The sequence below is a fragment of the Hyperolius riggenbachi genome, chromosome 6 (assembly GCF_040937935.1).
Source record: "Hyperolius riggenbachi isolate aHypRig1 chromosome 6, aHypRig1.pri, whole genome shotgun sequence".
In the NCBI taxonomy this organism is placed as follows: domain Eukaryota; kingdom Metazoa; phylum Chordata; class Amphibia; order Anura; family Hyperoliidae; genus Hyperolius; species Hyperolius riggenbachi.
Window position 1 is genome coordinate 176,672,535 of NC_090651.1, and position 24,199 is coordinate 176,696,733.

Here is a 24,199-nt window from a genome sequence, read left to right on the forward strand (position 1 = left end):
GCACTTAGAGGGGAGGAAAGCTGGTAAATATACACAGCATGATGCAGAGCTTGCCTGGAGGGTCCGTGGGCAAACATCTGTCTGGTCTCTCCCCATTGTTATAATGACTGCATGTGTGGATAAGGCGTTAAACAAGTTGAAAAGTTTTTGACAGTCCCTAGACTCCAGGAGGGCTGCTTTCTGAATTGTGTGAGAGACTGGCAGGGACAGGAGTCATATTATAGGCAAGTATCCTCTGTGTGATGTGAGACTGCAATACAGCTCTGCTCTATCTCAGACCTTTCTTAGTCTCTCTCCACTCCTCCTCTCTCTGGGCTAGTGCACGCCAAAATTGCAATAGCAATCGCTAGCAATTTGCGAGTGCGATTTTGTGAAGTGATTTTCAGAGCGATTTTTGAATGAATCGCTCCAAAAAATGCTACATGCAGTGTGTTTGCGATTTTTTAAAAATCACAAATCTGCTGTAAGAACACCGTCATAGGGTAACATTAGCCAAGCGCTTTTCAAATCACTGTCGATTTGAAAAACGCTCAGAAGCACTCTTGGTGTGCACCAGCCCTCCCTCATTCACCTTTGTTTTCCTCTTCCCCTAGTGCTGGCTGGCTGTGTCTTCTTCTTATACAGGAAAGCTAAATAAAAGTGCAATCCTGGTGAGGCAAATTATTGATGATATTTAGTATTTATATAGCGCCGCCATCTTCCACAGTGCTGTACAGAACATATTGTCTTGTCACTTAACTATCTTCTTCCTTCTCTTTCAGCTTTTCTCTCCTCAACGTTTCTCCCAGTCTCTGCATAAGGTCTCAGACACACTATAAGCGCTTTTCTGAGCGATTTTACCGGGATCATGATTTTACCATGATTTTAATGTAAGTCAATGGGAGCCCTCTGATGGCTAAAAAGTGCTCATAAAAGCGTATAGTGTGTCTGAGCCCATAGTATTTGTATACTGCGGGTAAGTTGGGTGCCAGGAGCGCCGAATGATGGCTCTTCCTGCTGCCACTAAACTCCCTGGTGGTGTTAAATACCTTTCCCCCTCCAAGTCATTGCAACTCAGAGGGAGGTGTAATTTGGAGTACGGCGATCACCGGAGCCCCAAATTTCCCTTACGTGCCCCGCGCAGCATATTATTGCTGCTATGGGTCTGTCTCCTAGTTTGGGTAACCGGTGCTGAGCGCCATGCACCAAAACTACCTGCTTTGCCTTCCTCTCTCCTCTCTTGTTATTAGAAACCATAATCTAAAGCTGGCCATACATGCATCAATTGTTACGGACAGATTCTTTCTCTATGATCGAATCATAATGGCTTTTCCATCTGTCAGTACTGAGTATGGATGTGTCCTATAGGGTTTCATACTATAGTGAAGTGGGTTGTGGGCAGGCAGTGATTCACTGCCACTGACAACCAATAAAAAGCAGGTAAGCAAGGCATGGATGTTGGGGGAGTGAAAACAGTGATGGAAGGAGGGGTATCGAAACTTTGGAAATTAGCATTAACGAGGCAGGGATCATGGTGCCAGCAGAAAGGTCAGTAAGGATGTGTCTGGTAAAGGGGAGGGGATATCCAAGGTGGAAGAGGGGCATATATGAGGGATTAGTAGAGATGGTGGCGAAGGGGAGGACATAAGTGCGATAATCACGGCATGCAATAACCACGAATGATAGACACAACGTAAACCCCGGCCGTTGTCCCTCAAAATGTATTATGTGCCCCCGTTGCCTGTATTTCCGCATTGGTGCTCCACGTGACTACTGGCATATACGACGTGGGGTGCGTGTGTGACGTCATTTGGGCTGGGGCTGCCATGATAACGGGCCTCTGGTTTGTGTCTCCCCCCAGGCCAAAAGGTCCCAGTCCTCCCCTGTCAGTCAGTCAGTACAGGCATAGAATTCTCAGGTCATAATTGGTAGGCCAGGAACAGATTGCTTGAGCAGTCATGGTGACAAATATCTCTAGGTTGTGGTTTGCTACAATATTATTTCTGGTGGCACACAAATTGCTACAGAAACTTCAGTCTTGGACAAAAGCAAGTCCAACAGTCAGTTTCTTTTTTATCATTTGGGTATAGAAATGGTGCATATAGGTCAAGTTGAAGAAAGTCTTATGCTGGGTACACACATCCATATTTCTTTTTGTCTGGAAAAAAAAATGGTTCAGACTGGAAGGTGGAAAACTATAAAAGTATATAAAATAAGGAAAAAGTGTTTTATATTACTAAACCTGTGTACTTGTTTGGGGCAACAAAGTCACATTAAAGGGCACAAGGTAAAATATCAAAAATGCACCCTGGAGTGAAAATCGATAATGACAAAAGGTGGATATGTACATCTATAATGCCCATGTCCGAAAGAAATATGGATGTTTCCACCACAATACTAATCATTTGTGCTTATGGAACCATTTCGGGACTGTCATTCCAAAGTTTGACCACCAGATGGCTCCATTGTACCATTTTCGGAACAGTTTTAATGTTTTCATGTATTTTCGTAACTAATATTTTGATGTATTTAAAATTTATATTCCTATTTTTGGCTGACGCGTATTCTACTTGATATGGTTTAGAATAAATTTTGTTGTTTGCAAATATGTGCTTCCTTTACTCAGGCAGTCATGTGTTAAACTCTACATTTAACAAGCTTACCAGCGCATGCGTCTAAACAGTAACCTTATGTACCCTTTTGGCCCCTTTGGTGCGCTGTATTTGTGGCATGAACCTCCCCATACTATCCATGCGCACTAATCGTCACATTCTAGTAACTTAGGAACGCAATTGCAGGTGCGCCAATAACAGCGCATGGCAACTTGCGTCATATGCATGGCCACGTCACATGACTTCCCCAGCATATAAGGACACACTCTGGTGTCCTCTCTCCAGCCTCCATTGAAGCAGCAAATCGCTGCGAGTGCGTAAGGCATTTCCCTGGCCCCCTGCTACAATTTCTTGGTAAGCCAAAGCCTTGGATGTTTTATTTACCCATGACACTTTATGTATTGATGCACTAATTGAAAATATTTGTATTATGTCGCACTGCATTGGTCTTATGTGACACTGTTTTATTTTAGGTTGCAGCCATTCATATACAATATTTATTTGCACTGGGGCACTTTATTTAGGTTCAGTACCCTCATACACTGTCATATTTTCTACCTTTCACTATCTGTACATGGCTGCATGGAGATTTTACTAATCATGCACGCACTTTTTCCCGTTTTTTGTCCAGTTTTTTATATGTTTGCCCACTCTTCCTTTTCCACGCTCCTGACACCCTAGTTGGTTCATTTTTCACTTTTCAATTTTTGTGATTTTTTTTTTTACCATTGTGCACTAGCACGTTTTTTTTAAATGATATATATGTTTTTTTCACATACACATTTTTTCCTGGACAAAAAAAAAACCTTTTTTCTTTTTCTTTCTTTTCCCTTCCTTCCTTGCTGAGGCTTTTTCTCGCGTTTGCATCTCAGGGCTCGTTTCCACTTGAGCGAATCTGCATGCGTTTCCTGCATGCAGATTCGCTCAACCAATACAAGTGGATGGCGCTGTTTCCACTTGTCAGGAATTCTGTGCGGCTCGCTATGCAGAAAAAATCTGCACAGCAGAGCCATCAGAATTCGCACGCCGCACACCCGCACGCGAATCGTCGGTAATGTAACTAAATAGGAAAACCGCAAGCTCTTTAGTCTTGCGGTTTTCCCGGCGTTTCCGCGTGCGATTTCGTCTAAAAACCCATGTCAATGCTTGCCGGCATTGACATGGTTAAAACCGCGTTGTTAAAACCGCGGGCGATTCCGCGTGAAAATCCGCATGGAAACGTCAACGAATCCGCAACCGCATGCGGATTCGTTGACGCGGTTTCCGCGAGCAAATCGCGCCGCTCAAGTGGAAACGTACCCTTATACATGACCGTTTCAAGCAGGGGTTATGGATATTCTCATATCAGGGAATATTATATGTTTTTAATTGTTATTGTCAGTTTGTATACATTAATAAAGGTTTTCCTATTTTTGCAAATTACCTCGTGCAGCCTACCTTTTATACAACAGATGGGTTCTGTTTTTCTTTTTCCTTGAGTCATATAATGTACTTTGACAATGTTATCTTAAGTCATATTTAGTTTTTCAATTGCAAAACTATATTATCCCTATGTGGTTATAGTGACATGGCATAAAAAGACAGTAACCTTGACTTATAAAGGTATAAGTAAAACTAAAGGCTCATACACATATCAGACCATAGTCTTTGGAAAATGAAAGATCACAGACCAATTTGACCCCCTTCCATGTAGTATGAGAGCCATACCTTCACAGTCTATTCTATGGAGCTGAACTCTTTACAGAGTATGGCTCTCATACTACATGGAAGGGGGTCAAATTGGTCTGTGATCTTTCATTTTCAAAAGACTATGGTCTGATGTGTGTATGTGGCCTAAGTCTATAAACAAGGAACATCTAAAACTACAACGACAAATATATGAGATCAAGTTTTCTTTCTCCTACTTCAGGTGAAGAAGATAAAATATACTTTGTATTAACCAATCAATCGGTACTAGGTTTCCAGCATTATATAGAATACATTGTAAAAATGAGATTATATGCGAATGGTGAAGGAGGTCTCCATTGTCATGTTTCTTCTGAACAGAATACTGTAAGTGTGTCACATAGGCACAGGTCATCTGAGGATTTCCAGTTACTTGTAATAGTGTGTAATACTGCAAAGATTAGGTGACAAATTTGTTTTCTGTAAAGAGGATCAATCTTCTCTAGGTTTAAGCAAAGTAGAGCCGTTAAAGGGGTTAGTTGAAAAGTTGGGATATATTAACGTCTAATATGATTCCTTAGAGCATCCCATAATTTAGATATTACAGGGCATTCCCATAGCATGTGTAGTATGGTTCCAATTCCTTTACCACATTTCCAGTAGATATGTGAGTTATCCTCTGAGAATGAGGCCAGTTTTCGGGGAGTGAGGTACCAACACGTGACTATTTTAAGTAGTTGTTCCAAATGTGACTGACATTTAGAAGTTTGGGCAACCTTGTTAATTGTCATGATTTTCCTGTGTAAATCGTCCGTAAACAGATCTGACCGCGGGGAGGATCGCCTTAAAGTGAACCAGAGACCAAATAATAGAAAGAATCGATGCTTACCAGGGGCTTTCTCCAGCCTCATAAGCACAGTCCATTGCCGTCCTCCCTGTTCAGCTGCAATCAGCCCTGGTAACTGGTTCAGTCGCTTCAGTATGGGTCTTCTGCGCATGCGTGGACCTCCCACCCATAGAATTGGCCCATAGAGAGAGGCAAAAAAAACTTGCTTCCCGCTGATCTAGGAATCAACTGCTAAATGCAGGGCTAAGGTGAGGACAGATGCATCTGTTTCCACTAGTGTGACAACGTATAGCCAAGAGTTTAGATCCATTGCTCAGATCATACATAACTACCAGTTTTTTGCATCCAGGAAGGCTCCCCTTTTGGAACATTTGCTGTACCCCAGTCTGTTTCTGTCATCCTAATGTGTGTGTACCAGGCTCTCTGCTAAGGGTTCTTACTGTTGCAGAGTAGCAACAGGTAAGTATTGCAGTTATAACACACCTTCACAACGTATGAACGTACGTCATTTCCTATTGGAGCCGGTTCATACTGCACGGATCAAAAAATTATCAGTGTAAAAACGAATCCATAAAATGGATCCATTTTTATTGGGCATTAGTTTTGGACGTATGACCCTCCTTTCTGTTAGCGTGCCGTGAATCAACATGTCCATGGATCCAGTAAAAATGGTTCCCTCCCCAAATTTTGCATCCATTCTAATGGAGCAAAGTGAACAGATCCTTTTGACTAACATAGGACCCATTCACATTTGGCAAGATCTGTTCCATTATGGTCCACTAAACGGACCGTTTTTATGCCACTGTGAACGGTCCTTAAGCAGTTACCGGTAATGAACTGCAATACACAGAATGTGGTTTATGTGGATCCATGCACTGTGTGTCAGGTGCACACTCAGATATGTGAGATTATGCACAGCAGAACATTATAGGGGACCAATTTGGATTTCTGCCAACATGACCTAACATTTTTTCCTGGGGCACCAGGGAGACTGCACCTTTTTTTTCCTTTCGAGGATTAGAAAAGGTGTTTACTTTAAGTAGGGGAGGGACATATACACAAGTGGCTTCTCACTCGAGAAACTTTTTGGTTTCTCACATTGGATACCCATATTCCTAGTGGTCTGAACTTGAATTGGGTTTTAAATCTACTGTATTAGGCTGGTATCCCTACATTTTCTCCTGCCTACATTAAATCTAACTTTTTAGCTTTTTTTTCTTTATATGAATATATCTACAGGTATATTGTATTTTATTATAGTACTTTAGACTGCTACTGGCTCCACCATACTTATCATACATAATCATCATACTTATGTGTGGGAGGTTAGACCTGAGTAGGGCTTGTTAACTTGTTACGTGGTATTGTAGTGACAGTATGCTATGACTAAAAAACTGTTAGGTCTGAAACATGACAGACATTTTTTGTTGCTTTTTATTTTAATAAAGCCTTTTGATATATCTCGGCATGTGTGGACTTCTCTAATACCATCTAAAAGTGGGATAAAACTCTCTGACATAACATTCAATAAAAATTTGTTTTCCTACTTTTTATTACCTATACAGTTATATTTCCTTGTTTGCACAAGTAATAATGTCTGTTTACAAATTACAAGTTCCCAAAGTACAGTATATCTGCTCTGAAAGCTTCCATTGCATTTTATTGCGTAGCTGCTGTGTTTATATGTAGAAATCTGAACTAGTGATCACTTCTCAGCTTTCTCTGCTATGTGTGCAGCTTAGTTTCAGCACTGATACTAATGTTCATTAATTGTATCTGACAGATGAATGTAAACAAAAGATAATGTTATCACCTCTTTGGATTCAGCAACAAGTTCTCCACTGAAGAAGAAAGTGCTGTGTTTAAAGGAAACCAGAGATGAATGATTCACACAAAATAAACATATCACTCGATAGTTTGTAAAGAATAAATGCTCTTCCTGATAATTTCGCCACTCTGCTGTGCCTTTTTGAGTGTTTTTTTTATCCATTATTGCTCCAAGAAAAATCCAATATGGCCACTGGCTCATATCCCTTCTGCTTCCAGGTTATGAGCTGTTCTGGATGTGCTGTCTAGACTCTATGAAACTATAGCCTGCTGCTGCAGGCTTTCATCTGTGTGCTTTCAACTTTATTATTCTGGCATGCTGTGTGGCTGCCTGTAGGAAGTGTCTCTCATAGAAATGAAACTGCATACAGTAGATAATAATGATGACTGGCTGCACAGTGCACACAGATCACACAGCCACACTTGTCTGTTTCAGAGCTTCTTTCTGCAGGAGCAGCCCCTCCCATGTCATCAGCTCTGAGTATGCAAAGCAGGAAAGCTGAGCCAGGAGGGGGCAGGCTTGGGCTTGAAAAGACTCCACATTAGACTGTCTCAGCTATAATGATTCCAGGTCAAACCTAGACTGAATGCTCAGTCGGGGATTCTTATCACAGCTGATGACAGATTAAGCAGAGAAGTATGAAACTAAAAGCAGGGTAGGTGTTTACTGTCATGTTCCCACTGATAAATGTAATAAAATACATGAGGGTGCTTCGTCTCTGGTGCTCTTTAACTGTGCTATTCTGCTACCAATTTTAGTAGTAGGTGGTAGTAGGTTTAAGACTGTAAATAATCTTTTAGAGCAAAGAAGAAATGAAGAGTTTCATACCACTTTAATATAGCTTTTAAATTTGCAAGTAGAGGCCAGCATCGGGTTGGGTACCCGCAGGTTAACCAAAATGCGGGTCAGGTGCGGGTACCCGAATTGATTCAAGCTGCTTGTGCGGGTCGCGGGTAGCGAGTTGCAGGTGTGGGTCGGGTCGTTTGTAGTCAAAGCAAGCATAAGACAATTCTGTATTTTTTGCCTTTCCAAAATCTGTGATGTATGCTGGGACCAGAATACGTTCTTGCTGACTTGTTTGCTGCTTCTCATCTTTAATGCTGGAACTTGCCCTGACTAAGCATAGGTTTAGGGAGTGGGGATATGACCCTAAGGTACTAGAAGTGGCGAGGAAGAAAGCAGAATAATCTACTCCAAGTTCGGATTTGTTGACTAAAAGGAAAATGAAGGGCAGTGATACAGAGGGACCCGTGAGGGTGGTCATCCGCCATGGCCCCCATTGGGCGCAGCCGAGAGCAGTGCTGAATAAGAATGCGCACATCTTGCAGCAGGATCCGATCTGATCCGAGGGAGGTGGTGGGTGACCGCCCGCTCTTACGGCAAAAAGGGCCCCCAATTTAAAGGATAAGCTTGTTAAATCTGAATACAATTCATTCAAAATTGTTGCAAAGAGTATGTGGTTAGGACCTCATATTCAAACATAGGGCATATATTCATGTGGAAACTGCAGTGTATGTCATTTGGTGGATAGGAGTTCTACGTTTAGAGATGCTAGAGGTAATCGAGAATTTCAGATCAAAAGGTTTGATAACTGTAATACCAAATATGTAGTTTATGTTCTAGAATGCCCCTGCCATTTATTATATGTTGGAAAGACCACGAGGGAACTCAAAATACGAATTCAACACATTTTATCATTAATAGTAAAGATAACTACGATAAGTCACCAGTGGGTCTACATTTTCATTTATTTCATAATGGTGATTCTGAATGTTTGAAGTTTAAAGGGACACTGTAGGGGGGTCGGGGGAAAATGAGTTGAACTTACCTGAGGCTTCTAATGGTCCCCGCCTCCTGTGCCCACGCAGCCACTCCCCAATGCTCTGGCCCCGCCTCTGGTTCACTTCTGGAATTTCAGACTTTAAAGTCTGAAAACCACTGCGCCTGGGTTGCCGTGTCCTCTATCCTGCTGATGTCACCAGGAGCATACTGCGCAGGCCCAGTATGGTCTGTGTCTGTGCAGTACGCTTCTGGTGACATCAGTGGGGTTCAGGACATGGCAATGCAGGTGCAGTGGTTTTCAGACTTTAAAGTCTGAAATTCCAGAAGTGAACCGGAGGCGGGGCCGGAGCATCGGTGAGTGGCTGCGCGGGCACAGGATGTCTGCGGGGGACTGTTAGAAGCCCCGGGTAAGTTCAACTCATCTTCCCCCGACCTCCTACAGTATCCCTTTAAGGGAATATTCAAGATGGCGCTTCCCTCAAGGGGAGGAGATTTTATAGGTTACTCAAACAAATTGAGACCTGCTGGATATACCAGCTAGGGACTCTGGCACCCAGGGATCTCAATAATGAAATTGGTTTTGTGCCCTTTCTGTAATGCATGAATGGTTGAATTATCCGCAAATTGCCATTTAGTAGAAGGAGGAAAGCTGGCACTGCTGTAAAGCACAAACTCTTTACTGGATAATATAGTTGTGCATCAAACGTGCAATAAAACATCACCAAGTGAAGGCAGGTAATATACCACTGAGATGATCAGAGGCACATGGTGTAGCGGTGGTTGCTGGGTACAAGGAAAGCCTGACAGCCGTTTAGCATGAAGCTGCGCTTCTACAGAGGCTGTGTGTACTAATGAAAGTCGGAACCAACTACCAGTTAGGACCTCTGCGACGTTTTGTGAAATTTTTCACTTGTCAAACGGAATTCGTAGTTTACGCCTTGTGGTAGATTTAAATAGGGAAAACTACCAGATCCATTAATAGAAGATTCAGAGAACATTCTAATTTGATTAAATCGGGTCGTGGGTCCCCTAGATCATGGGTGCCCACACTTTTTCGGGTCGCGAGCTACTTTAAAAACTACTGAGCCCAAGAGATGTACACCCTCCCCCCTACACACACACACACACACACACACACACACACACAGTGTCTCGACCCGCCCTCCCCCACCCTCCCAGATTTAGGCTATATATATAGCAGGAAGTTAACCTCCTGTAGACGCACACCGAACTGCTGCTACCATATTACCAGCATCTGAGCACTCCCAAGAACCCTTTATAAATATAAGCAAGAAGTTTTAAATCAGGATGATACCATTTATTGGCTAACTACAAATGAATAAGAATAAACAAGCTTTTGGCCTTGCAGCCTTCGTCAGGTTTACATCCTGTTAGTTTGCAATCTGGTGGTACAGACAGCTTATATACATGCAACATCAAAAGGGAAAACAGATATTTTTTTCAAGCATAAATACGTTATTAAGATGCCTTAATTCAAACAGACCATCTACATGGGGTAAGATAAGGATCCTTTGCTCACAGACCTGGTATTAGGATTGACCCAGAGGTATCATAAATTCTTAGTTCACAAGTTCAGCTAGAGTGGCTGAGACAGTTTAAATATCATCAATCTCATACCAATATAGAAAGTTGTTGTCCTTATTCAAACCCCTCTCCAAAGCTTTGAACCAATTTATAAATTTTGTTTCTGCTATTAATCGGTCATTTGACGTTTTGAAGCCGCCCTTCAGCGCAGTGACACGAAGATCATCCATGCTGTGTCCGTTGGACCGAACGTGTGTAGCAACTGGGAGTCCAGATTTGGTATCATTAATAGTGTGCCTGTGTCCATTCATACGTTTGCGCAGAGTTTGTCCAGTTCCTCCCACGTACAAAACATTGGGGCATTTAGCACACATGATCAGATATACCAGATTGGTAGACCCACAGGAAAATGTACCTTGTACTCTGTACTCCTGTTGTGAACCTGGTATCGTTACCCTGTCAGTGGAGTAAATGTGTCTGCAGGTCCCACATATTTTTTGTCGGCAGGGTGATGTTCCGTTTTGTTGAGGCCTATTCAAAGAGCTCCTGACAATCATCTTTTTTAGATTGTGTGGTTGCCGATATGACAAGAGTGGAGGTTTAGGGAATATCGTTCTCAGTCTGTGATCCTTGTGTAAAATGGGATGAAATTCCTTAGCAATCCTCCTTAAAGGAGTTCTGTGGGGGGATTCTTAGCAGAAAAACAGACACTTACCTTGGGCTTCTATCAGCCTTCTGCAGCGGTAATGTCCCATGCCGTCCTCCTCCCATCTGCCGTTCGCCGCCGCCGGCCCCGGTCTAGCGCGGCATGGGATCAAACTGCGGCTGCGCTACAGTGGCCGCGCACCCGCTCGCTTCCGCCTGCGTCATCGGAAGCTTACTGCGCAAGCGCAGTACAAGAAACAGTTGTACTGCGCCTGCGCAGTAAGCCTCAGATGACGCGAGCGGAGGAGCGGCGGCGCGCATTAGTCGTCTGTGTGACAGACGAATAATAGCCCGGTGCCGGCTGCGGGGAATGGCGGATGGGAGCAGGACGGCGTGGGACATTACCGCTGAAGGGGGCTGATAGAAGCCCCAGGTAAGTGGCAGTTTTTCTCCTCAGAAACCCCCACAGAACCCCTTTAAGATTTCCAGGTGTGGGTAGTAGGCGACAACCAAAAGGGACACGTTCCTCTTTCTGGTTTTGCTTATATTTCAGGAGTTCAGTCCTGGGGATGTTGCTGGCTTTCCTGATTTGGGCCTCAGCCATGGGAGGACTGTAACCTTGTTTAATGAAAGTGTTCTTAAGGTGATCCAGGTGCTTGTCTCTGTCCATCCTGTCAGAACAAATCCGGTTGTACCTTATAGCTTGGCTGTAAATTATAAAGTTCTTAATGTGCTTGGGATGAAAACTGTTATATCTTAGGTATGTGGGACGGTCTGTAAGTTTGAGATGCACAGAGGTTTGTATGTCGTTACCCCTGATGTATATGGTGGTGTCCAGAAAGTTAATCTCTGTGTGAGAGTAGGTAAGTTTCAATTTGATTGTAGGATGGAAGGCATTAAAGTTCCTGTGGAACTGGAGAAGATCATCCTCACTTGCGGACCAGATGATTAAAATATCATCAATGAAGCGGAAGTAGGCCAAGGGTTTTATGCCACATGCATTGAGGTATTCCTCTTCGATTTTGGCCATGAATAGATTTGCATACTGTGGAGCGAATCGCGAACCCATTGCCACGCCCATCTGCTGTAAATAGAGGTCCTGTCCAAAAGTGAAATAATTATGAGTGAGAATGAATTTAATCAGTCCAGTAATAGGCTTTACAGGTATGCCCTGACCCTGAAGATATTTACGGCAGGCCGCAATACCATCATCATGGGGAATGTTCGTGTACAGGGACTCCACGTCCATCGTGGCCAGTATGGTTCCCTCAGATACTGGGCCGATGGCTGTCAGTTTGTTCAGGAGGTGGGTGGTATCCTGTAAGTAGCTGGGCCTTTTACAGACAAGAGGTTTCAAAATGTTTTTCAGCCACCCTGAGATGTTCTCTGTAAGAGTTCCGCTCCCTGAGATTATGGGCCTGCCTGGGTTTCCCTCTTTGTGGATCTTGGGAAGCATGTAAAAGCAGGCTGTTTAGGCTCTTCAGGGACAAGGGTCCTTACATGTTGTCTGATGTTTGCAGGCAATCTGTTAACCATCCTATTAAGTGCCATCCTGTAGCCTTTTGTGGGGTCCCCCTGTAATTTGGCATAGTGAACGGTGTTGGATAATTGTCTTTGTGCCTCCTGGATGTAGTCACTGGTGTTCATTATGACTATGGCACCACCTTTATCCGCTGGTTTAATAATAATGTCCTTATTCTCCTTAAGGGAACTGATGGCCTGTCGCTCCTGTGGTATTACATTCTGGGCCAGTGTCTTTCTTTTCCTCAGGATCCTGTCAAAGATTCTGCGTCTGAATTTGTTGATGTATTTATCCAGGGCCGGGTTTTTTCCTTCTTTGGGGGTCCATCTTTTTTTCTTTTTTTTCTTTTTAGATCTGGTGCGTTCTGGTCCATTATCCATTGTATCACAGGCTTCCTTATCATGGTAGTGTTCCTTGAGTCGCAGCCTTCTGAAAAATTCCTCCATATCTCCACAGAGTGCAATCCTGTCTATGGGTCTTGCAGGGCAGAATGACAGGCCTTTGGAGAGTACTGACATTTCAGCTTTATAAATATAAAACAATGCATTTGCACTTCAGAGCAGAGTCCCTGTGCTATTTACAGGATAATTGTTTACACAAAGTTCAGCTCTAGTTTCAGCCGAAAATCACACTCTGCTTCCCTGCTTCACACCTAATTACTCATCAACTCCCATGCCTTGCCTGGAGAATGGCTTCCCCTTTCTCCCATCCTGTGACCCCATGCTGTTTTCCTGGAAGGGTGACATCCTGGAGGGGTGACCAGCTTATCACAAAGGCATCATCAGCTGTGCTGCTGTTGCATGCAGCTCCCTCATTGCTGAGCAGTTGGCAGTGGCTGGTATATGCACGCTGTGCATTTAGCTGACAGCTGCAAGCAGCAGAGGCAGGACTCAGAGGAAGATGGCACTGCGAGCAGCACTACTGAACTAAGGAGAGCTCTCTCCTCTTTCTGCTAGCCGGGAACTTGATTGGCAATCCTGGAAGAGACTCTGTGCAAGTGAGTCACATGCGGCCTGTAGGGGAGGAGACGCTGTATCCTCATTTTTCTCATTTCTCCTTCAGCCACACCTCCCCTTCAGCCGTGCGTCTCCCCTCTCCTCTCTCCCCACTGATGCTGCAGTGGCAGCAAAATCTGACAGCTGCGGCTGCAGAATTTGACAAGATGCGGCCAAGCGGCCGCGATCTACTCTACAGGTGGTCGCGATCTACTGGTAAATCACGATCGACCTATTGGGCAGCCCTGCCCTAGACTAATCAACCATATGAAGCCCATCAAGGCGACACATTATTAACATTTTCTGGAATTATCCATATCCCCCCATTAGACGTGGGGGTGACCGAGAGAAGAAATTGAAAAGAGAAGAAGTCCTGCTCATTTTGCGAACTGACACCATGGGTCCTCTTATTTTAAAATGACTATACTGATCTTTCATGCTTCCTCGATCCCTGATTACTATCTCCTGCTTTTTGTGTAAGAAAATATGGACATCTTTTTACCAGCTTGCATTGACATCCTATCCACCCCTTTTGTTACTCCACGTCCTTACCCTGTTCTTTCCATCCCACCCTTCCCTCCCCTTTTCCCTTCCTCCCCTCCTCTTCCATTTCCCCTTGCCCTCTTTCCCTTTCCATCCCCATCCCCTTTATGCATGATTTTCTGCCCATGTGTTAATGTCTTTCCAAAGAGTATAACATTTTATATGCATATTGTACTAATACAATGAAAAACATCCATTATAATTGACCTAACCCACCAGCCTCTCTCGATGTACAATTTTTTTTGTACATTTTTAACCCACCATTTTGACACCTTGTGCACTTCTAGGGCCAAAGAACCAACAGTCTTTTCCCCTTTTTTATTCACTTAATATATCAAATTTATAAAAAATAGTTTTGACGAGTTTTCACTAATGTTATTTGTATACATTTATATATATTTGTTTTAAATAAGTATGGCAGATCAAGATTTTTCTATCACACTATTGTAACTATAAGCTCACTCACTATAATATTTTTGGCCACAAGATGGCGCATATCCCAGCTGATCCATGCCTATGTAATAGCACTAGCAGCCACCTAATAAGTGTGGTCTGCTTAGGCATCTGTAGCGAGGAGGAGTTACCTTCTAACTTGACGCTCCAGCAAACTATTGGTTAATTGGAGAGTGGTTAATGGTCTAGAGTGGCGGAAATTCGCCACACGCTGAACAAGGAGTGCATTTATGCCTGGTCAGCCTCCTGCCCACTTCACAGCCTCTGTAAGGCTACTTGTACTCAGCACCCACCGTTATTGCACCGCTCCGGATACACTGGTATGTCACAGCCTATTACTGTATATAATTGACTAAGTACTGTACTGTATGTCTCAACCTGGATTAAAAGCAAAGTTTAGCAGTGCCGATTCTCTTCCTTCTCTGTTTCACACAGCATTGACTGCTATCATCAGAGCACGCTACTGCACCAGAGTGATTGGAGTGAGTGAATCCTGCCGGTTTATTTCAACCCCCCTCTGCTAATAAGCTGCTGCTACCTGTAGTGCCGACTCTTTTTCTCTCATTTCACAAGAGATTTGCTGATACTTGATCTATTATCTAATTGCATTAAAGACACTGAAGCAAAAAAACTCCAGTTATCTATGCAAAAAAGCCATTGAGTGCCACCACTTTCAAAGTTGCAGAGAGCTTTGTCTTCTGAAGCATGTTATCTCAACTGTCAGTCACAGTATTTTCTTTTTCTTTTCAGAGGACAGGTCAATAGTTCACCAGACTGCTCTATAAAAACATTTAGAATGCTGAGTAGTGTGTAGACTGCAAATATTAGAGAATGATATATGACCATATGATATAATAATCACTATATAACTGAAAATAAAAATATGAGAATATTTTCTTTGCTTTTAATCTTCTAGTAATTATCCATACTACACAACCAATTAAATATATCATAATTTTTTTTTCTGCTTCAGTGTCTCTTTAAGCTTTTTGTGTTAGAATGGAGTAATGACAGAAGTGTATCCATTGTTCAATTATGAAAATTAATTAACCTCCCTGGCGATAATCCTGACCTGAGCTCGGGCTCTGGTCAAATCCGCCGCTCCTACGCTCTGGCTGCCTGGGTCCTGCGCGATCAGCGCTGTGCAGTGAGACCCAGGCTTCTCCCCCAGACTATATGGCCTCCATTTCTGCCGCCGGCATCCCCATTTCCCTACTCTGATACCGGGGACCCGGCGGCCAGGCTCATTTCCCTACTTTCTGCATGTTTCTTCAGCCGCCGGGATGCCTATCACCCAGCGGCCAGGCTTCTCCCACCTTCCCCCGACTATCAGTGTCCTCTATGGCTGCTGGGATCCCCATGTCCTCTCTTCTTCCGTCCGGGACCCGGCGGCCAATGACAGAGGATATATTATATACGGTATATGCTTCTGCCTTACTGTTACGGAATTTTGCCTGGATTTTGACTACTTTCTGCCTGCCACGACTTCTGCCTGGATTTGGACTACTCTCTGCCTGCCACATGCACCAACTTCTGCCTTGATTTTGACTACTCTCTGCCTCCCGCCTGAACCGACCTCTGCCTGGATTTGACTACTCTCTGCCTGCCGCCTGAACCGACCTCTGCCTGGATTTTGACTACTCTGCCTGCCGCCTGCACCAACCTCTGCCTGGATTTTTTTTTTACTACTCTCTTCCTGCCGCCTGAACTGACTTCTGCTTGGATTTTGACTACTCTCTGCCTGCCGCATGCACCGACCTTTGCCTGGATTTTGACTACTTTCTGCCTGCCACCTGCACCGACTTCTGCCTGGATTTGGACTACTTTCTGCCTGCCACCTGCACCGACTTTTGCCTTGATTTTGACTACTCTCTGCCTGCTGCCTGAACCGACCTCTGCCTGGATTTTGACTACTCTCAGCCTACCGTATTTGTACAGTTTCACATTTTTTTATGTTTATTCATAAATGTAATTATTTCAACAATTTTGAATTCCAGTCTTATTTATTTGCATAATGTCTACCAGGCTTTTATTCTGATATATTTTGGCGAGTTATGACTTAAAGAATTGGAGGCCTAAAAATTCCAGACAGAAATGTACCGCCAGGGAGGTTAATCTACATCGATCTATGAATGTAGACAGCAATGAATATGAAAAGGCCTTGTCAATGTAGGCGAGAATAAATTTTGTTAGTAAAATCACCCCTAAATGGAGTATAAACTACCTGTACAGAAATACGCATATACATAAGCTGTTCACAAAGACTCTATGCGACCTGGGGATAAATGCAGTTAGCAAAACTACCAAAGATAGAGTACAAACTATCCGTAAAAAAGTACGCATATGCATGAGCCGCTATAAAGACTCTGACGCAACATGCGCTGCTTGATCACATGATGAAGGCTGGAAACGGCCGATACGTGTGGTGAGGCGGGTATCTCTCTCCCGCCGCAGCAACGGTCCACAAGCCCCGACTAGCCCAGCAATATAGCATGGTACCAGATGATTGCATGATGGCGTGCCAATAGGGGTGGTGTGGATAACAGCTACTGTTACTGGGACATGTGTGCACATGATCTCTTCAGCTTACAAGCTCTGGAATTAGAGACTCTTACATGGATCCAATGGAGCGAACATGGTCCTGGACATTGGAACAGACAACTGAGTGGTGAGAGTCTCAGTGAGGCAGCAATCCAGTGTTTTGCAAGTAAGTGGGGACTTGGAACTTCCTTATACATCATTGTTGGATGCAGTGAGCTCTTTAGGGATGAATTCCTGATCTGTTGCTGGCATGACATTGGGATCTTTTTGTATCTAGCCTGCTTGATATTCCCCCACAATTGTTGTGTTGGGCCTGTTAATCTTGCCCTCTTGATCTGTGGGACGTTGGAGGCCTTGTAGTGCACCTTAATTCATTGATGGCAGTTGCATTTCACTGTACAGTGTACTTATCCGAGATCTCTGTGTGAGTGGTGTGATTGGATTTATGTGTGCATATGTGAACCCAGCCGGCTACATGATACCATTAGTGTGGAAAGTGATTTTATGGTTTTAATCATGGCCAGCTCTAGCGTGAGGCGGGATGGGGCAGAGCGGCAGGGAGGAGCGGTGGGGGACAGCAAAACAGCGGGCAGGGGAGTTGCCCACCTTCCCCCGCCAGACTGTGGGACCTCCATGGTGAGCTGGCCGCAGCGTCTAATAGATGCTGTGCCAGTTTATCCGTGGAGCCCACCGCTCCAGCCTGCATAGTCTTCTGGCAGGCAGAGCAGGGCTACAGGAAGATGGCGCCAGAAGCCGTGTACTGGAGACTGTGTCTCCAGTACAGGGCGCCATCTTCCCGTAGCCCTGCTCTCAGCATGCCAACGCAGGACTTTAGCAGGCTGGCTGCGCGCTGCAGATCGCCGGGGGAAGCTGCGCCCAGGGAGAGGAGTTTTCTGCAGGTGAGTAAATACTTATTTTGGTGGTCATAAGTTTGTGGTGAAATGCCGGCCACATTACGATTATTTTATGGTGAAATGTTGGCCACATTATGATTATTTTATGGTGAAACACGCCACATTACGATCATTTTTGGTGAAACGCTGGCCAAATTACAATTATTTTCTAGTGAAACATGGCCGCATTACAATTATTTTCTGGTGAAACGCTGCTGCATTATGATTATTTTCTGGTGCAAGATTGCCGCATTACAATTATTTTATGGTAAATCATTGCTGCGTTACGATTATTTTATGGTGAAAGATTGCCACGTTACGATTATTTTATGGTTAAGCACTGCTTGCATTACATAGGTCAGAGGTAATGGTTCTTGCATTTCATGTGTCCGAAGTATTAGTTCTTGCATTTCATGTGTTGGAGGTAATAATGTTTGCATTTCATGTGTTGGAGGTAATAATGCTTGCATTTCATGTGTCGGAGATAACGGTTATTGCATTTTATGTGTTGGAGGTAATGGTTCTTGAATTTCATGTGTTGGAAGTAATGGTTCTTGAATTGCCACCTCACTGTTATGCATTACATTACAGTTAGCCCCGCCCACATAACACCATGACCACACCCATTGTTTTGCGCACCGTACTAGCATTACCAAAAAAATGTGCTTGAACATGATGCCCCCTTCACATTTCTGACTGCCCCTTCATATGTGCCTTTCTAGAACCGACCCTGATTTTAATAGACACATATGTGGTTATACACGGTTTTCTATTTTTGAATAAAGCTTATGGTGATTTGAAGCAGGGTCTGGCTTCTCTGTATTTCGGATCTGTAACGCCAGCAGACTCCTTCCTGCTCTCAAGCTGAGACCTCCCCTCCCCCCAGTTTAGTGCATATAACTGGGAACATGCCAGTGTGAAATTTGAAGGTGTGTTTTTCATAGATGGCCAGAAATCACTAGGGCATGCTCTGTTAGAGGGAAGGATCTGACTGTTAGTGACTGGGGATGTTTGAAAGGACAAAAGCTAGAGAATGTTCTGGCGTGTTCTCTAAAAGCTGGAGGGAGGAGGCAGAGAAGCACATGGCAAGCTGAGAAGCACATGCCACATGGGACAAGATCTGCTGCATATGCCAAAAAAAATTAAATACAGGCTTTTTATTATCAGACACAATGGTTAATTTGCTGCTAATTTGCGTTATCTCCGACACATGAAATGCAAGCATTATTACCTCCAACACATGAAATGCAAGCATTATTACCTCCAACACATGAAATGCAAGAACTAATACTTCGGACACATGAAATGCAAGAACCATTACCTCTGACCTATGTAATGCAAGCAGTGCTTAACCATAAAATAATCGTAACGTGGCAATCTTTCACCATAAAATAATCGTAACGCAGCAATGATTTACCATAAAATAATTGTAATGCGGCAATCTTGCACCAGAAAATAATCATAATGCAGCAGCGTTACAATGGTTAATTTGCATATATTCAGCAGTGGTGCTCTGGGAGACATCTCGAGCTCACTCCAACCTGAATTATCGCAAATTCTTTCCGTTTTAGGAAAGCAAATTTTTGTTTTTATTATCAGACAATGGGGCAGATTTATCAACACAAGTGCATGCAAAATGGAGGGAAAACTATAGCAAAAGTGAAACAATTAATGTGTTTGTTGCTTTTTCTTTCTTTTTTTCTATTGGTTTTGATAAATCTGCTCCAATTGCCTTTGACTCAGATTAGTAGGTCGTGCGTAGGTGTGCATATACAGTATATTTGTTCTCCCTGTTTAAAAACCTTGTTGTACCTTGTTATGCAATCCTGATTTTCTTAATGAATTACCGTTTATTTTGCTGTTGGGCTACTGTAATGAAGAAAAGATAGTTCAGGGTGTATATACATATCCAATTTGGATTGGCCAATTATCTCCCAATTTTATATCTCCCATGTAGTATGAGATATTACCTACTCAATTTGCTCATAGTCGTTACCATCGCACAACGCATAGCCTCGTCCACCTAATCGCACACACTCGTACCCACACTGTTACAAGACAAGTTAATTTTGGCACATAACAATGTTTCTTCTCAAGCCTACACATTTTTGCACAGGAAGAACTGCCAAGCACCTTCATTCAGCAGAAGCTCATTATTAACAAATAAAGGTTCTAACAGAAGTAATTGCTCTTTGGGTGCATAAACACACACTATTTTGATTGGCCCCTTACTACATGGCAGATCAAGATTGTGTGTGTGTGTATATTATGCACCCTTAAATCTGAAATTCATTTAAATGAGCCTGGACGTAGTGCCTACTCCTTGCAATTCATAGCTGCACCCTGGCCACCACAATGCATGCTGGGAGATGTAGTATATTAATGTGCCTACATCTCATGTGATTAGATTAATGTACTACATCTCCCAGTGTGCATTGCAATGGCCGGGGGGGGGGGCACTTCCACTAGATGTAGTGTAGATGGGGAACAGCCTAAAGCATACAGGGACAGGGATGTTGGCACTCTGCTATTTGTTGTTTGAGCATGACTGTTACTTCTCGGTTTTTATTGATTTAAATAAGAGTAAAAAAAATCTTTAAAACACTTCTTTGACTTTGGTTTGTGTATAAAAATAGGTTTTTATTTAATTTACAGCTCCCAAATGTTACTTTAGAAGAAAATGGAAAAGTGGGCTGGGGATCGCGGGTCGGGTGCTGGTAGCGTGTGGATATCAAATACACCAGAAAGCTGGTTGCTGGTCAGGTGTGGGTAGCGGGGGCCGAAAAAAATTGGACCTGCGCAGGCCTCTATTCACAAGCTTTGGTGCTGAAATTCCTTTTATGTTCAATACTTTTAATCAACATGGAAAATATATTGTTACATATAAATCAAAGGAGTCAGAGGTACCATAAGCTGGAGAGTTGTATGATTTTTGTACAGACTCTACAGCCCTGCTGAGACTGTGTATAATTTAGGTGAAGTTATTGTTTACTCTTTGTATGAAACTATAACAAAAACTTAAGAAAGTATCTACAGTTTTATTTAAACAGTATCCAAAGACATTACACAAGATATAAAAACGTAAATTGTTACCATTACAGAGGATGGCACGGCTTAAACCAAGAGCATCTGCAGTGCCTGAGCTCATGTTTTCCACCAAACGATGTTTCACCTTCTTCAGTACTGAAAAAAAATGCAAACACTAAGTAAAAACAAACAAACAAACAAACAAAAAAAAAACTAAACAAACAGAAAATCATAGTACAGTTTAACCTCCTGAGCGGTATGCCTAACACTGTGCTGGGCAAGAAATTTTTAGCAGAAAGCAGTCGGACACAGTGTCGGGCATGCCACTCAGGAGGTTTCCCTATGTACAGGAGCCCCAAATTTAAGTTAGCTAGGCGTAGGGGCTCCTATACAATGTAGGCAGCAATAGGGAGGTTAGTAGTAGTGCCCCCACCTCTGATCCCCCCATCCCCCCGATTCAGCCACGTCCTCACCAAGCCTTGTTCCAGCAATCAGTTGTGATATTGTCCGGTATGAGGAGGATCGAGATTGACATCGTCATGAAGCTACTCTGTCCCGATCCTCCCCATAATGGAGCTGTGCAGGGAGGCTGCTGTGATCGCTGGAACAAGGCTTGGTGAGTAAGTGGCTGGATCGGGGGATTAAGGGGGGGGGGGAATTAGAGGTGGGGGCACTATTACTAGCATCCCTATTGCTGCCTAAATTGTACAGGAGTTCCTACACCTAGCTAACTTATACTGTGGGGCTTCTGTACCTAGCTAGCCTATACTGAGCAACACCTGCACCTAACTAGCCCATCCTGGGGGACACCTGTACCTACCTAGTCTATCCTGGGGGACACATGCAGATACCTAGCCTATCCTGGGGGCACCTAGACCTGGCCACCTACTACAGTAATCTGCAGGGGATTCCGAAGACAGATGGGCACCACCCGGTGGGTGACACAGACAAGTAATGTATAAATGCACACACAGGACTACAGTTTTACACTGGGGCCAATTGCAAGGCAACGGGCACGGCCAATTCCCGAGCGATTTAATGTTGAAATTTACCAGGAATCAGCATGCCGAGTATGGGCAGCCAACCGATCTCTCTCTAATCAGATTTGATTCAAAAAGGATTTGTCTCTTGGTCAAATCTGCCCATCATCTTTAGATATATGGCCACATTTACATTTGTATTAGAACAGGTTGAGCAGCTGCAGCTTGGAAGTATAAATGATGAGAGATTTTGGGGAGTAATTTTGAAATTTTGTTTAGATGTTGTGTTTCAAGCTTTCATTCAACTCAAAATGTACACTAGACCCTTGCTTGACACATTTTGTTAAGTTACAGGAAAAAAGGTTATAAAAATTAATTGGATCACTTTTTGCACAGAAATCCAGCAGAAACTGAATGGCAAGGAGGTTAAGCGCACATCCATATAAAATAACCTAATGTCATACAAAATTCAAACCAGATTGATGTACATTTCAGTTTCAGCATATGTATGGATCCATACAGAAAACAGTCCTGCATGTTCACGTTTTCAAAAAACACAGTCCAGCCCACTGCTAGATTCCACTAGACGTAAGACCCATAGACACTTCACTTAAAACTGGTAAGATCGGAACCACCAGTTGGACACCCGTCGGGAAACTGACTCACCCAGCAATAGTGACCACTTTTAACCTTGTGGGAAAAAAACAGAAGGTTAGGATCCAGGAAATACAGGACTGAAGGAAACGCGACATGAGAGGATTATGGAGCGTACCGCTGCTTAATTACTTAGGAAAAAAATGCTACTGGCAGTCTGTTGTGTTTATTTAATACCTTTAATGAGGGGCATTTAATGGGGCACTTCATGCACAACAGGTAGTAAGACTGCGTAGTGTGTAGCCTTACCACCTCAACAGAACAGATTGATGTCACTCACATTCGCGAGGATATCTAAAGGAGGTCGAGGAGAAGTCATGGCCATTGACATGCTGGGACTCGTCAATGCATCATTAGCCTCTTGCAGATGGCAGGGATTAAAATCTATGCCCTGCTTGAGAGACGTTATTCCTACATGGTCTGCTCACTCTCAATGTTCTCGCCACTCTGTCGTTGCTGCAGCCTAATCACTCTACTGCCACGCTGACAGCAGAGCTCCATGCACCAGTCAGGAGTGGAATTCATTGACTCCTGACCCCATAATCACTGTGAGCCAACAACTGTGATCACAGTTTGGCTTTTGGGGGAAAAAGTCTCTGGTTCCAGTGGCGTAACTAGAGGGGTGAAGCATAGCTCGTGCCCCTGTGTTACACTGCCACCTGGCTACCAGTGCTGTCACTGCCTCTCTGTCACCATCAGACCTCAGATCAGTGGCAACAGGAGAGACAGAGAGGGCGCATAGACTAACCGCACTTCAAATGTGGAAGTGACGTCATTTGGAGTGCACCGGGCGGGTAGTGTGTGCATCTTCTCTGTCACCGCTGATCTGAGGTCTGGCACTGGCAGTGAAGCAGCGACACCTGGACACAGCAGTGGCATGAACTGGTTGCCACTGATATGAAGTGTAACTGGCAACCAGCCATGCCTCCACTCAGCCCCATGCTAGCACTCAGCTATTGCTGGCGCATGAATTACACGGATGTGTGGCCACAGACATATCAACATTATGTGTATGGCAGCGCCCAAGTCAGGCGCAGCGTACGGAAGATCGCGCATGGAAATTACTTGCCTCGACTGTGATCGCAACTGGAATGAGAAAAGGTGGGAGATACTGAGTAATGTTTTTCTCCACCCTATCTCTGGCTATCTCTGGAGGAGGGGCAAATTAGCATGCACCTGGTGGCTAATAAGTGTCACATCTGGCTATTTACAGAGGGGCTAATAAAGGAACACATCCGGCTTTCTATGGGAAAGGTCTATTAGAGAAACACATCTGGCTATCTATGGGGAGAACTAATAGAGGGAACACATCTGGCAATCTATACTGGGGAAGGGTGAGGCTAATAAAGGTGCACACCTGGCTATTTATGCAGGGGATGATAAAGAGGAACACCTGGCTATCTATGCAGAAGCTAATAAAGGGGCAAATCTGGCTATCTATTATGGGACGGGCTAGTACTGGGGCACACCCAGTTATTAATAGGTTGGGGGGGCGGCTAATACTACATGAAAAGTACACACTGTAGCAAAAATCCAACTTTGAGAATCAAATTTCATCACCACAAATGGTGTCAGAAACATAATTTAAGTTTTGTGATAAACAGGTGAAATAGCCAAATAAAATGTGGGGTTTTTATCTACAGCAGTAAGTACTATTTATTTTTAGACTGTAAAACTGCAGATTTATG

General features: G+C 43.6%; 1 protein-coding gene across 1 annotated transcript in view; it reads right to left on the bottom strand.

Moving 5' to 3' along the window:
* Positions 1-24,199, bottom strand: part of LOC137521242 (PRKCA-binding protein) — a 319,567-nt gene that overhangs the window by 89,097 nt on the left and 206,271 nt on the right. Inside the window, exon 6 of the mRNA XM_068240229.1 lies at positions 20,944-21,033. Within this exon, the coding sequence (XP_068096330.1) occupies positions 20,944-21,033 (90 nt within the window). The remainder of the gene's footprint in view (positions 1-20,943; positions 21,034-24,199) is intronic.